The following is a 13684-nucleotide window of genomic DNA, read 5'->3' as shown; positions in this document are numbered from 1 at the left end:
TATACCTGCCAGACTGGCCAGGTATAGAAGCTGGCTTTGATGTTGCAAAACCATGATACCCCATCCAAAATGAACAAGGGCTGGAATGCAAAGTACAAAGGGATGGTCTTGACGCAACACAGAACACAAATCATTCCTATAACCAGTAATGTGGTCTTCTCATTGCTGTTTCTGGTCTTCTGTCTCAGATAGCAGATGGCTGCAAAGCGATCGATGGAAAAGGCCACTGTCAGCGACACCGAGCAATCCAGAGTGGCATAGACCAATACGACACTGAGAGTGCACACAGGAGTGGCGGAGAAGAGACTTTTCCGAAAATAGATGCGGCTGATTCGATTGAGGATGACTGCAGTAGTAATGACAAGGAATTATCTCACAGCGATCGCCACCAGGTAATAGGTGATACACTTTGAGAGACCACACCGTTCTCGCAATAGAATTATGATTCGATTGAGGATGACTGCAGTAGTCATGACAAGGAATTATCTCACAGCGATCGCCACCAGGTAATAGGTGATACACTTTGAGAGACCACACCGTCCTCGCAATAGAATTATGATCGCCAGCAAATTGGCTGTGAAAAATCAAATGAGACATTACTGAACTCAATCGAAACTTTGTCTGAATCTTCGTTAAATATTGCACAGAACAGCCTTCAACTATCACCTTGGCACTTCCAGTGTCCACCTTATTTTTGAAAACATTGACAATTATTAGACATCCAGTGCAGCATTAAACATCTTGCGATGCACCTTACGATGGAACAGCAGTCCAAAATCTTCTTATTTTAAACAATCCCATTGGACAATAACCAGGTCTACTGTCACGTCTGACTTTCTCCACCCCAGTCTTACATATCACCACCACATCATCTGTCAATGTGATCAGTACAGGAAAACAAAATCGCTCTCCAGTCACTGAGTTAATGCCAAGTAGCTACTTGTTCAATTCACAACAACAAAAATAATGCGGCTGACATGAACATATTCATATCAAGCACGGGCCAGCCTTTAACCCATAAATGTTGACCGACATTGGATCCTTACAGAGATGTCTCACTCTTTGCAACCTCAACCTTCAAATTTTGAGATGCTCCCGACTCTAGTGAAATCCATTCCCGCAGCATCATACAACTGTCTAAAATATCATGTTAAGTTTGATTCTATGTCCTGTGCATCCCTCAATTTAATATTCCAAAGTGTGTTGCTTATAGATTTAATGACTAAAACCCAAATTCTTTGAATTACCACCTGAGCAGCTCGGCTTTAGCTCCTTTTCTTTCAGACGTTCCTTTGGTCAAAGCGTTTGTCAATATTTCATTTTCCTCAAAACTAAGTTGGTTTGCCACATTGTTCTGGTGCTTGCTGCATGCAGTGAGATAACTTGAGACGAGGTGGAACTGCGCGTTTTCATAATTGAGGAACAACATCTTTTTGGTAAATTATTTAAAATATAATGATTTGAAATTTGAGAGAATTCACAGCAGAAAAGCAGACTAACAAAAGTTCAAAAATATTGCATCGCTATTGACGTCTTTGAGACTAAACTTCAATTAAGTCCTAAGACCACATTAACGATTCTGTTGTCCTTTGGGAACTCTACACTTTATTACACCCCTGCACAACACATGCTGTAGATTCGTTTAATCAGTGAATATCGGTTTATATTACAAAACGTCTTCTAAAGTACAACCACAAAGTAATTCATATTTAGGTACTGTAATGAAAGCAGTACAGGGAGGCATTTTAGAACATAGAACATAGAACATAGAAGAATACAGCGCAGTACAGGCCCTTGGGCCCTCGATGTTGCGCCGATCCAAGCCCACCTAAACTACACTAACCCACTATCCTCCATATACCTATCCAATGCCCTCTTAAATGCCCATAAAGAGGGAGAGTCCACCACTGTTACTGGCAGGGCATTCCATGAACTAACGACTCGCTGAGTGAAGAACCTACCCCTAACATCAGTCCTATATCTACCCCCCCTTAATTTAAAGCTATGCCCCCTTGTAATACCCGACTCAATACGCGGGAAAAGGTTCATACTGTCGACCCTATCTAACCCCCTAATCATCTTGTACACCTCAATCAAGTCACCCCTAAACCTTCTTTTCTCTAGTGAAAACAGCCCCAAGTGCCTCAGTCTTTCCTCATACGATTTTCCGTCCATACCAGGCAACATCCTGGTAAACCTCCTCTGCACCCGTTCCAATGCCTCCACATCCTTCCTATAGTATGGCGACCAAAACTGCACACAATATTCCAGATGCGGCCGTACCAGAGTCTTATACAACTGCATCATGACCTCAGGACTCCGGAACTCAATTCCTCTACCAATAAAAGCCAGTACGCCATATGCCTTCCTCACCGCACTATTTACCTGGGTGGCAACTTTCAGAGATCTGTGTACATGGACACCAAGATCCCTCTGCTCATCCACACTACCAAGTATCCGACCATTAGCCCAGTACCCCATCTTTTTGTTATTCTTCCCAAAGTGAATCACCTCGCACTTAGCTACATTGAATCCCATCTGCCACCTTTCTGCCCAGCTCTGCAGCTTCTCTATATCCTGCTGTAACCTGCCACATGCTTCCTCACTGTCAACAACTCCTCCGACTTTCGTATCATCCGCAAACTTGCTCACCCAACCTTCTAACCCCTCTTCCAGGTCATTTATAAAAATGACAAACAGCAATGGTCCCAAAACAGATCCTTGCGGAACACCGCTAGTGACGGCACTCCATGAAGAAACTTTGCCATCAACTACTACCCTCTGTCTTCTTCCATCCAGCCAATTTCTAATCCAAACCTCCAACTCACCCTCAATGCCATATCTCCGTATTTTCTGCAGTAGCCGACCATGGGGAACCTTATCAAACGCCTTACTAAAATCCATATATACCACATCTACCGCTTTCCCCTCATCAACCTCCTTCGTCACCTTTTCAAAGAATTCAATAAGGTTTGTGAGGCACGACTTGCCCTTCACAAAACCATGCTGACTATCCTGGATCACATTATTCCTATCCAGGAATATTTTACCACACTATGTTAAGCCAATCATCCTACAATGGACCAAATTGCAGTTTACTGAATTGGATTTGAACGCAATCTGTGACAATATTACTGTTTAATGTTCATGCATTGTGATTCAACGCAGTTCTCAATTTTCATAGACCATTTTTTTATAAGTTTGCTGCAGGTATTATTTCATGATGTGTTATACGGCCTGTATACCTGTTGAAGTCCTTTAAAATCAAAGGGTTGCAGTTCAGGAAAATTCTACTGAATCCTGGAAAGATAATGAATAAACCTCTGGAAATACACGAATAGGTAATCGATTTTCTCGAACATCAGTGACTTACCAGGGGCACCGATAGCAGCGACAATTGAGTAGAAAATAAATAGGTGGACAGTTTGATCAATAACTGTGAACAGAGACAGGAGCTGATTCGGTAAACATTGCAATTGCACACACCAGTCATAGGATCTTGTGCATTTAACAACTGCGTGCTCTGTCTGGTCATCAAGGAGGCACGTACTGGACACATTAGAATCATGGCCTAGTGAAACTGTAAGAGTTACAGAGCGTACTTAGATGTAAACTAAGTCAGATAGAGCACGGGGTCCTTTGACGTTGTAACACTGGCATAAACATTAGCTCCAATGGGAAAAAAATGTAATGATTAAAGAGATAGAACTCGTAAAATAAAAATTTGTAACTGGGGTAGTACTAAGGGAGCCATAACCACAGAGCATAGAATCATCGAGGCGCACAGCACAGAAACAAACCCTTCCAGCCAACTCGTCCATGCCGACCAGATATACTTGAAAACTGTTCCTTCAAAGCTTTCCAGTACAGCTACCGTGGGTCAAATGATTAGAGATTTAATTTAAAAGCAATGTGCAGCAGGCCAAAGAAATAGTGATCTGCTCCAATCTGACTCCTTAACGATGTATAATGGTCTTGAGACTACATAAATTAGAGTTACTGTTCATTAATAAAGTAACAAAAATGTTTAAAAGGTTATCAGAACTTAAGACAGATTATACATCTCCCCAAACGTCGCGCTACTAACTTCAGAATAAAACATAACCATTTACTAACTGCGCTTATAAAACTCAGTAAGGAGGTGTTGGTTCCATTAAGAACCATGGTCCACCTTGCAAGATCAGTCAGGTTTAACCAAGCCAGTTAACTTCAAACACGCTTTTCTTCACGTATTCTTGGAGCAAGGAAAGCTATTCATCTCACTCCTTTCAGAAGAATTTCCGCTTGCATTAATAAATTTATGATTAAAATCAGAGCAATTGTAGTGGACAGCTGGTCCTATCTCTCCCATTTTGAAAAAAGTTGTTAAATATTAAATTTAATTTAATTCTGCATTTTCCACAAAAGAAATGTCATTGCAATCTGTGTAGGAAAATTGTGTCAGTAAAGGTTATTTTGGTGAGGACTCGCCATTAGCCTTGGAAAAATTATAATGAGCATGTGCTCATCAAGAAATTATCAAGTTTTTCTGTTTCTGAATTATTTGCTGCAAGTATCTTAGATCAATCAAATAGAAGGTTCAATAGCAAGGAAATCTTAATGACACAGACATTTGAGCTAGTTTTAAAAAATCTCTTGACAAGGGAAAGTCGATCTAGTGTAAATTTTAAATTTTAGCTTGAATTCAGAAATCAAAGAAAAAACGTTTGAGAAATCCAGTTAGGCTAAGTTAGAAGGTTCAATATTCGTATTAATTGAAAATAGAAATAAAAGTGACGTTATGCTTTGCGATATTCTGATGTTGAGAGCGGAGAAAGTGATTTGTCAATAAATCCAAATAAAAGACTTGAGAAGATGTGAAAACAAAATCCCGAGGATTCAGGGCACTGCAGAGAATTGCAGAACTGCAATCAAAATTGGTTGAATTTATAATGATAAAATGCTCAGAAAGAAAATGATTGCTACCTCCTACTTTTCAATATAAATTATATAGTTACTAAGACATGTCTGCAAAGACATGATCGCTCAGTGATTAGCACTGCTGCCCTAAAGCGCCAGGGACGAGGGTTCGATTCACGTCATGGGCGACTGCCTGTGTAGAGTTTTCACATTCTCTTTATGGTTGCGTGGCTTTCCTCCCACAATCCAAAGATGTGCAGGTCAGGTGAATTGGCCGTGCTATATTGTTCATAGTGTTAGGTGCATTAGTCAGGGGTAAATGTAAGGTCAGGGAATGGGTCTGGGTGAGTTAGTCTTCGAAGGGCCGGTGTGGACTTGTTGGGCCTTAGAGTCTGTTTCAAAAACTGTCGGGAATCTAATCTAATACGTTATCGTTAGTTGTGCACGAAAGTAAAAGTTAGAAGGGCAGTCTAACCTCGAGCCTTGTGTGGTATTTGGTATGATGGTGGCTGATCACCTCAGTGAGATTCTAGAAATTCGAGGTAAAAACAATGACTGCAGATGCTGGAAACCAGATTCTAGATCAGTGGTGCTGGAAGAGCACAGCAATTCAGGCAGCATCCAACTAGAAATTCGATGCCATCCAGTAAAAAGGAATTAACCTGATGAGCACTGACTCCACACAAGTTCACTCCCTGCATTATAGATCTATATTTTGCGGCTGAAGAAAAGTTTGAACATGTTGGATCACTCTTCTCCAGAAAATATGAAACCAGAAGGTGACTGAACAGGGATGTTTTAAATGATGCCCTGGTTAAATGAACTGAATTCAGAAAATAGTTCTTATTCGTGACTCCGTGACAAAGTTCACTAGAACAACAAATGGAGATATTAAGACAAATGCATCCATGCAAAGGCATATTAGAATAGAATACAAACACTCATGCAAGCAGTAGATGGGACAGGGTAGCGAAAGAATGGCGAAAGGAATAGACACTTGCATGATTCCAACTGTTAATATATCATTCAGTGTAAAGTGGAGGGAGGTTCATGTGATGGGCATATATTTGCGGGGTCAAATTAGGTAAATGTCCTGAACCTGCTCTACAGGTTGTTAATAATATAAAGTTCAGAGTAAGCTAGGCCCCCCACAAGATGGGAAAGAATCGAACAATTGATTGGAGGGCATTGGGATGGTCATATATGCTGAAGAGAAATCTCCCCACTGAGTAACAGTAAAACCGCAGCTGAATCAATACAAACTGAAACCAACCGACAACTCAGAGACTTTGGAACAATCTCCCACGATGGCATAAACCACAAACAGAACAAAGTAGTTGAAGAAACTAAAAGAAACTGACCGTGAAAATTCAAAATAATTTGAAATCAATTATATCGAGCCTGCTTTTGATCAACACTAGAGAAAAAAAACAGAACATTACCTGAAGTGTTGCTGTGTCAAAATCACTGATCTCTGACAGTCGGTGTTCAATTTAAGTGTATATACTTTCGGTTAAATGTTCCTGTGTACAGTTCCTGAGAGAAGCCAGATGGGTATGTTTCAGAAACATGCTTTGTGAAAATGAAACATGCCACTTATATCTGAATGCATTTTTAGAATTATGTTTCTTCAGAAAAGATTATAAACTGAAAACTGAAATCACGAACTCACACAGTACAGAGGAATGTTACTCGGTATGCATGCCAATCCCCACCCATGAAGCTGGAAACCAAATAGTCCTCAAACTTTTGCTGTTTCCCATCTGTCCAACACGCATTTCCTGTTCGAATAATAATTCAATTAGCATACACGAGTTATTGACGAATTTGCTCATGCTGTTTACCTCTTGTGTAAAATGTAACACGCCATCTCCTTAACTGATTGATTTTCTATTAACAGTGTGTAAAGAAGAAACACATTATGTTAGACGCTGGTTTACATAAAGCGAGAATTCTTCCCGTCAACACGATGTTTCCTTTACAAACAGTGCATTAACAAACAATCAATACTAATCAATCGAGCAGATTCTGGATAAAGACAATCCGGCTCAAACCCATCCAAGACCCCAGCTCAAAGTCCACCTCCTCAAGCCTCTGCCAACATGATTTTGTGCAGCTCTCCCTGCGCTTTGTGATGTTGGGTGTCTGTAACCCCATCGTGTTCAGCTTCTTGTGCGGGTTTCTCCGTGCTCTGTGTTACTGTGTCAATAACAATATACTCCACCCTGAGTAACATTTACTTGAAATCTTTCTCCGTGCTGTGTATTATTGTGTTTGTTATCACCCCATATTCAGGTATTTTAGATCTGTCTCCGTGATCGGTGGCACTCTGTTTGTAATTCCTAGCATGTTCAGGTTTTTGTGCGGTCTCTCCGTAATGTGTATTACTGTGCGGGCTGAGAGCCGACTCAGTGCACAGTAATACACAGCGGAGTCACTTAGTTGTGTTTGGGATATCATTAACCAACCGATTTTCGCCGCAGCATCAAGAGAAGCAGAAATTCGTCCGCCTGCAGCATTTTCTTTATTCTGCTCTCCTGAGGTGTGTCTTTGAAGCGTATATTTCGGAGGTTGGCCTGGGGACTGACAGTACCAGTAAACTGTGTACTGGCAGATCCCTGAGTATTCACAGCTTAATGTAACGGTGTCACCCGCAGCAGAGGTTTGGAGTGGTGGACTCCGGGACACCAGGGAACCGAAACCTGTGGGATGACATTCAACACATATTTAGTCTCTGTTGAAATTGCAAATCACGAGAGTTATTCAGTGCATTTTATTGATATTAGATTTGAATATGTTATGTTTAATCAGAATGCAAACCAATGAAGCGATGAGGTGGCAATTCTTTTACATATCTTCTTCTTGTGATGTGCAATACATCGCCAAAACGGCAGCTGGAAACAGAATCAACAGTAAAATTCAAATTGGTAATCGATTGCAACTGAATCAGGCAAAAAAATGCAGGGCTATGTGGAGAACGTAAGTGCAGTAGGAAATATTACAAAGGATTCTGAAGAAGACAGCATCCACATATTCTGTTTGCAGGCAAACTCCAGCGATCATCGTGTCATCATCTTGAAAGCTGGGGGGCATTAGGTGAAGGTGAAAGGAGAAAGATTTAAAAGGGACACAAATGACAGCTATTTTGCACAGAGCGTGGAGTGTATATGAAATGAATTGCCAAGGAAGTCTTCGAGCCAGGTATAGTGAAATCATTTAAAAATCGTTTGGAAACGTATGATGGGCAGAAATGTTTAAACAGATACAGGCCAAACGCAGGCAAATGGAAAACTTTGGTTTGGGAAACCTAATAATTTGTTTGATCCAAAATAAACGACGGGTTTGATCAGCACTGGTTAGTTCAATCATTGTCTGCATGTTACCTCTGTTCATGGGAGTATACCCGATTTTTGATCCCCTTTTGTCCCCAATCGCGTCACTTTCTTCTCACAGCATTCACAGCTGACGTGAAATATTTCAATTTTGTATGAATTGATTTCTGGTTTTCCTTTGTGCCTTTTTCTTTTCTTGCGATCATGGCAACCTGCACAAACGTCTCTCAGCAGTCTCTCAGTTTGGTTCTGTCTGTACTGTCTCTATGGTGGTTTTACTGTTACACACTGGAAACTACCTTTCAGATTTTCCTCAATTGCAATTACTTTCATTGAATTATTGTTTTCTGAGTGGAAATCTTTTCAGTTTTTCAGTAAAACTGAAGACAGGGCAATTCAGCCAAACTGATTTATTGCTGCTCATTTATGCCAACTTTCACTTCTGCCTGAAATCTAACTCACATTGCCCATTTAACGCAGCAGTGTTGGTGTATTCCATTCTCCTCCCTGTATTTTCAAAACCTTCTATAAATGATTCAATACAATATGCTCCAACTCCTCTGGTGGCAAGTTCCACATTTTGCAAATTTCTTCACCTTTGTTACTTTATTTGTTCTGCTAGTGGCCTATTGCTCTGACCTCAGTCTCATCCATCCCAGTTTCGAGGCCATCGTATTTAAGATTTTCATGAAGTTACTTCGTGCTTCGCTGCTCCTAATGCAAAACAGAACCAGCGATAGCAGTTAACGCTTGGGTCTCCACTACTTTCTGAGATACAGAATGCCACTAATTCAAGGCAATTGTTTATCTGAAAAACATTCTTCTCTTCGTAGTCCAAATTGCTGTCCCTTAATCGCAAATTGTGGCCGTTGGATAGACTTTCCTGTTTGGAGAAAATTCCATATAATGTCTACCCCTTAAAATTCTATATGCTCAAATTAGAACACTTCCGCTTCTTTCAAACGATAAATAATGGAGCTTAGGCTTCAGAATAGCTTCACAGAAGACAATAACGCTATCCCAAGCGAATGCCTGGTGAAGCGTAGCTTTACTTGCTCGAAAACCAGTCGAGTCATTCTCAAATAAGGAGAACAAATGTCTAACTATCATTTCAGGCTAGAACCCATTCCAGCCCTTCCCTCTGTATGACTCACTCAACAGCTTGATGAGGAGTTGTAATTTGATCGATGCCCCAGAAATTGTCAAATATTCCTTTCGATGAATTGTTACTTGCAGTCTCGAATGAGCATTCTTCAGTTTGAACTGGTTCCAATCACAACAAATCGATTTCTCAAAATACCTACATTAAATAAACCAAAATTCTTTACAGTTTCACGTTTAATTCGGAGGCTGGTAAAATGGAAGTATGATTGGTCAGATGAATGCATATATGAAAGGAATTGAAAAGAAATAGCAAGTCGATCATTCCTGACACCCATTCCTCAAATAGGATAATTCATCTTGGCATACAGCCAGACCTCTTATACCTGAGGTTCGCTGAGTAGTGTTTCTGATTTTCTCGTGAGTTACATGTTTTTGTTGAACTTTTGGAATTCGGGCTTGAATCTCTGCCTGGTACAAAGTTCTTTCTTACAGACCTAAGCAACAGACGGAGCTCCCTCAGTCGCAGGTAACTCGTTGAATCGATTCCAGACAGTCGGCACTCCTTCATTTAAGCACCTGTTCGCCATGTTGGTGGTATCCCTCTATTGACCCGTTGGGCCATTGATACCACAGGGACAGTGAAACCGCTGACTCAGGGCCAGGTGTCATTCTTTTTTTTCGCCCGAGGAAACAAAGACCTGACACGCATATTCTGCTGACACGCAACTCCGGCATTGGAGCAGAAGCGATTTTTTTCTAAGATATTTGTTTACTTTCTTTACATTTAAACTAACAAAAATAAATCGATCGTTCAGCAACATAATGAATAGCAAGATGGAATGCAGAGTCACTTACCAGCTTTGACAGTAACCGCCGTTCCGGATCCATCTACATGGTCATAATAACACAGCAATGCGCCTCTCAGTCTCCTCTGCACAAGAACCAATGGTACCTCAAAGCATCCAAAAATCATCAGCACCCTGCTTGAACAAACTAATTATTCACGAGATTTAGATAAATAGACCATATCCTCTGTGTCCAAGTTTCCTTTGACTCAAGTTCTTCTCTTGTTCTTCTCTCAAATGGCACAGGAATACATGAGTTGGATTTTCACTTCATATCAGCGAAGAAGAATCGAGTAAAGAAATTAGTGCTTGCTGCAGATTGTAAAGATATCAACCTGCATTACAGCGAAGTGAACTTCAAGCGCACAATTAACTATTGGGGACGGAGAATTTGTAATTTAATTGTAAAGAGGTATGTGAGCTGGCTCCTTTCACTGTGTCTTGCTCCAAAATGACACAGTGCTATAAGTCTGTGTAAAACTTCCAAGGGCTTGTTGGGAGTTGGATATGACAGCTGAACTGCAATCCCGATTCCAGTTGTTAGACTTCTCACGTCAGTCTCCTTTAATTGGGATCAATCATTCCTAACTTCGATTCACCCACACAAGCCTTGAAAAAAGACATCACCATCAGAGCGCACTTGTTATCAGTGAAACACACTTTTTATAAACAATAATGCAGTCTAATTGCAAATTGGTTGACTTGCAGCTGAGAGGCAGAAATGTGGGATTTTCTGGGCAGATTGGCTCAGTTGTCAATTTGTTTCTGTAACAATCTCCATTGAGAGTTTTTGAGTGACGGGAAGCCGAGGCCCATCACTGTGTGTGTAGTACCGGTATCGAGCTTTACAGTAATAGGTGGCGGTGTCTTCAACTCTGACATCCCGAATTTCCAACGAAAATAAATTTTGTGCTTTATCTGTGAACATAACGAATCTCCCACCACTGGAGATCCGCTTCCATTCCGTTGCTGTCCGCGTTTGTCTAAAGAAATGTCCACTCTCAAAATGATGAACAGAACGACTTTTAAAAACACAGTTGATGGTGAGAGGCTGACACTCCTTCTTATTAACCGCTACTGGGCTCTGTGTCACTGACTGACTGAAATAACCTGGAAATTAAACAGAGAGAAATGAGCGGACATTAGAACTGACCGATACAACGCAGTGAAAACTGCAGACCATCCCTGTAATGTGAACGAAATCGGCAACAGTGTATTTTAAATTTCATGCAATGTTTGTTTCTGTGATCGATACTCACAGGGTAAACCAACATACAGGATCAAACCATGGAGGATGCCCATCATTCCCGTGTTTGGAACTGATAGTTTGATGATGGGAAGACAAATTATTCTGGGATTTTCTTTCGTGACCTGTACTGAAGCATTTCAGATGAATTGGGTTGTTTTTCAGTGTCCACGAGGTGATTAATGAGCCCCGTGGAATCAAGGTCTCTGGGCGTGCACTGTTTGAATAAGTAGGTTTTGAGCAGGGAACAGACAGTTTTATGTCACTTCACAAGCTCTGTGAACTAGATATGTAGCCACCTCCCACACTCGCGCAATGAACAAAGGGAGGGGTTTGGGTTGAAGGTGAGGACATTTTCTGTCAGCCATGGTGCAATCCTTCTTGGCCCCGCAGTAATGAGCTGGGTACCCGATCCATGTTTATTTAGTCATATGTGTTGAACAAAGAATGTGGAGGTATGATGCTGCAAGGAGTCAAAAACAGCGTTCCCCACTCCACTGTCCCCAGCATCAGTTTCTTTAACTCCCTGCCTCACCCCCACCTCATGTTAATTCAATAGGGCTGGTGATTATTTAATGTTGAGCACCTCTGTGGGACCCTAGTCAAACATCTGATCAGGAAACCTGAACCTTAAAGCACGTGGCTACACTCAGTCATGCAACTGAGGTCAGGATGACAAAAATGATATCGTCCAGTCAGAATGTTGTGGTGAACGCACAGAACTTACATGATGAATTAACTTTCTCAGACATTTAAACAAACCGTTTCTACAACAGTCCTTTCTGACTGCTGTCATAATTTAACCTGAGAAAGATTTTCCATGTTTTAATAAGATTATCGCCCATTCTTCCATACAGTAGAGGATTCAGATGGAGTTTACTGTAGGGACAATCCGACCATTCCAACAATTAGTCTGACGAAGTATCATTGCTCTTCCTCTCTGGACGAGGGTTTAGCGTTGGTTGTGGATTCTGAATGTTTTTCATCTACGATTTTACCAATAGATAACGATGTGTGATCTCTTGTGAATGTTCCTATTTGTGTTCTATGACTGCACTTTGTTTATTTCCCCTTTAACCGCTGCTAAAACCTCTTCTGGGTGAAACACTGAGATTCGGACTTTTTAAAAGTTTGTTAAAGTGAATCCCTATCCATTGCACAGGTGGATTCAGCTAGCGTTCACTTTACAACATGTCAATAAACAAGAAGATTGTAAGACCTTTATTAAAAGAGCAAGCGCATCAGGAAGTCGGCAGCGCTGGTAGCATTCACAGAGACAGAGATAGTTAATGCTCCGATTCCAAAGATTCACCTTTGAAACGTGTTCTACAAATGCTGCCAGATGTGCTGAATCTCTCCAACACTTGAATATCATTAGTTTCGATCTCCAGTATCCGCATATTTCTGGCTGTGGGCCCACGTGGATAGAACACCGATTCCGAACACACTTCATTGCCGATTTCGAATACCCTCCTGCTGAGCTGCCTGGACCCTGAAACCTAGAATTTTCTCCCAAAATATTTGCAAACCTTTTACTTTGTTTTCCTCCTTGAAAACACTCACTGCAACTGATCGCTTTGGCCAAGCATTCGGTCATGTGATTAAATATGACCTGAAATTCCTGTGAAACTCCGAGACGCTTTGCTTATGTGAAAGCTGTCGCCATTAAGTTATTGTTAAGTGAGAACAGATCCCTGATTGAATGAAAGAAGCTGTACCAGTATAAGTCTAAAGAGATAGGTTGCTTCAGAAGAGCTGGAATTAAGTGATTGTATCCCCTGAATCAGGCAACTGCACTCTGTCAGAGCTATGATGACAGAGCTAAGAGACTGCAGTTTCATTTTCCTGCCCTGTTGTCAAGATTGTGTAACAACACCTTTGTTGAGGAACGAGGTGAGGCAGTATAAACTGGGAGAGTAACACGGACTGAGGCGTCATCGAAAGGCCTCCGTTCTTTGCTGTAACTAGGCTGTAGTTTTGTACGAATATCATTGCAGTGTTTTGCACCCGAAAAACATGTCTGAGTTATGAAGGTGATGTGTCTCGCAGGGACGATGCAGATGTTCTGAAGAAGAGCCACTGAACCTGATGCATTGACTCTGGGCCGAAGGTCTTCTTTCCGTGCTGGAACGAACTCGTTGATGTGACTGGTCATCGATATCTCCAGTACTAGATGTTACGCAAGACAGGAGAGTGTGCGCGTTGAAGTGAAATGTGTGAGACCTGCTGCCCTGGTCCTTCTGATTGATGGAAGTGAA

General features: G+C 41.2%; 1 protein-coding gene across 1 annotated transcript; it reads right to left on the bottom strand.

Moving 5' to 3' along the window:
- Window positions 1–7179: 7179 nt before the first annotated feature.
- On the bottom strand, window positions 7180–12826 carry LOC122545942 (uncharacterized). Its single transcript, XM_087975405.1, has 4 exons — window positions 12739–12826; window positions 11014–11290; window positions 10191–10261; window positions 7180–7601 (listed from the first exon to the last, which is right to left on the bottom strand). The coding sequence occupies exons 1-4, from the start codon at window positions 12824–12826 to the stop codon at window positions 7180–7182; spliced, it is 858 nt and encodes a 285-aa protein (XP_087831531.1).
- Window positions 12827–13684: the final 858 nt, after the last annotated feature.

Source organism: Chiloscyllium plagiosum, unplaced genomic scaffold (assembly GCF_037043375.1).
Source record: "Chiloscyllium plagiosum isolate Xiang-an unplaced genomic scaffold, Cpla_swu_hap1 HiC_scaffold_27, whole genome shotgun sequence".
Taxonomy (NCBI): Eukaryota; Metazoa; Chordata; class Chondrichthyes; order Orectolobiformes; family Hemiscylliidae; genus Chiloscyllium; species Chiloscyllium plagiosum.
Note: the sequence above shows the minus strand (reverse complement) of the source record. Positions and strands in the feature narration are given on the sequence as shown.

Bases quoted from the DNA above. Each gene is read 5' to 3' on its own strand.
- LOC122545942 (XM_087975405.1), bottom strand. From the start codon at position 12,826: ATGCGGATACTGGAGATCGAAACTAATGATATTCAAGTGTTGGAGAGA. The intron at 11,291-12,738 runs GTGAATCTTTGG...TTTAATTTCCAG, and splicing joins TTGTAGAACACGTTTCAAAG to GTTATTTCAGTCAGTCAGTG. The intron at 7,602-10,190 runs GTAAGTGACTCT...GTCATCCCACAG, and splicing joins GGCGGTTACTGTCAAAGCTG to GTTTCGGTTCCCTGGTGTCC.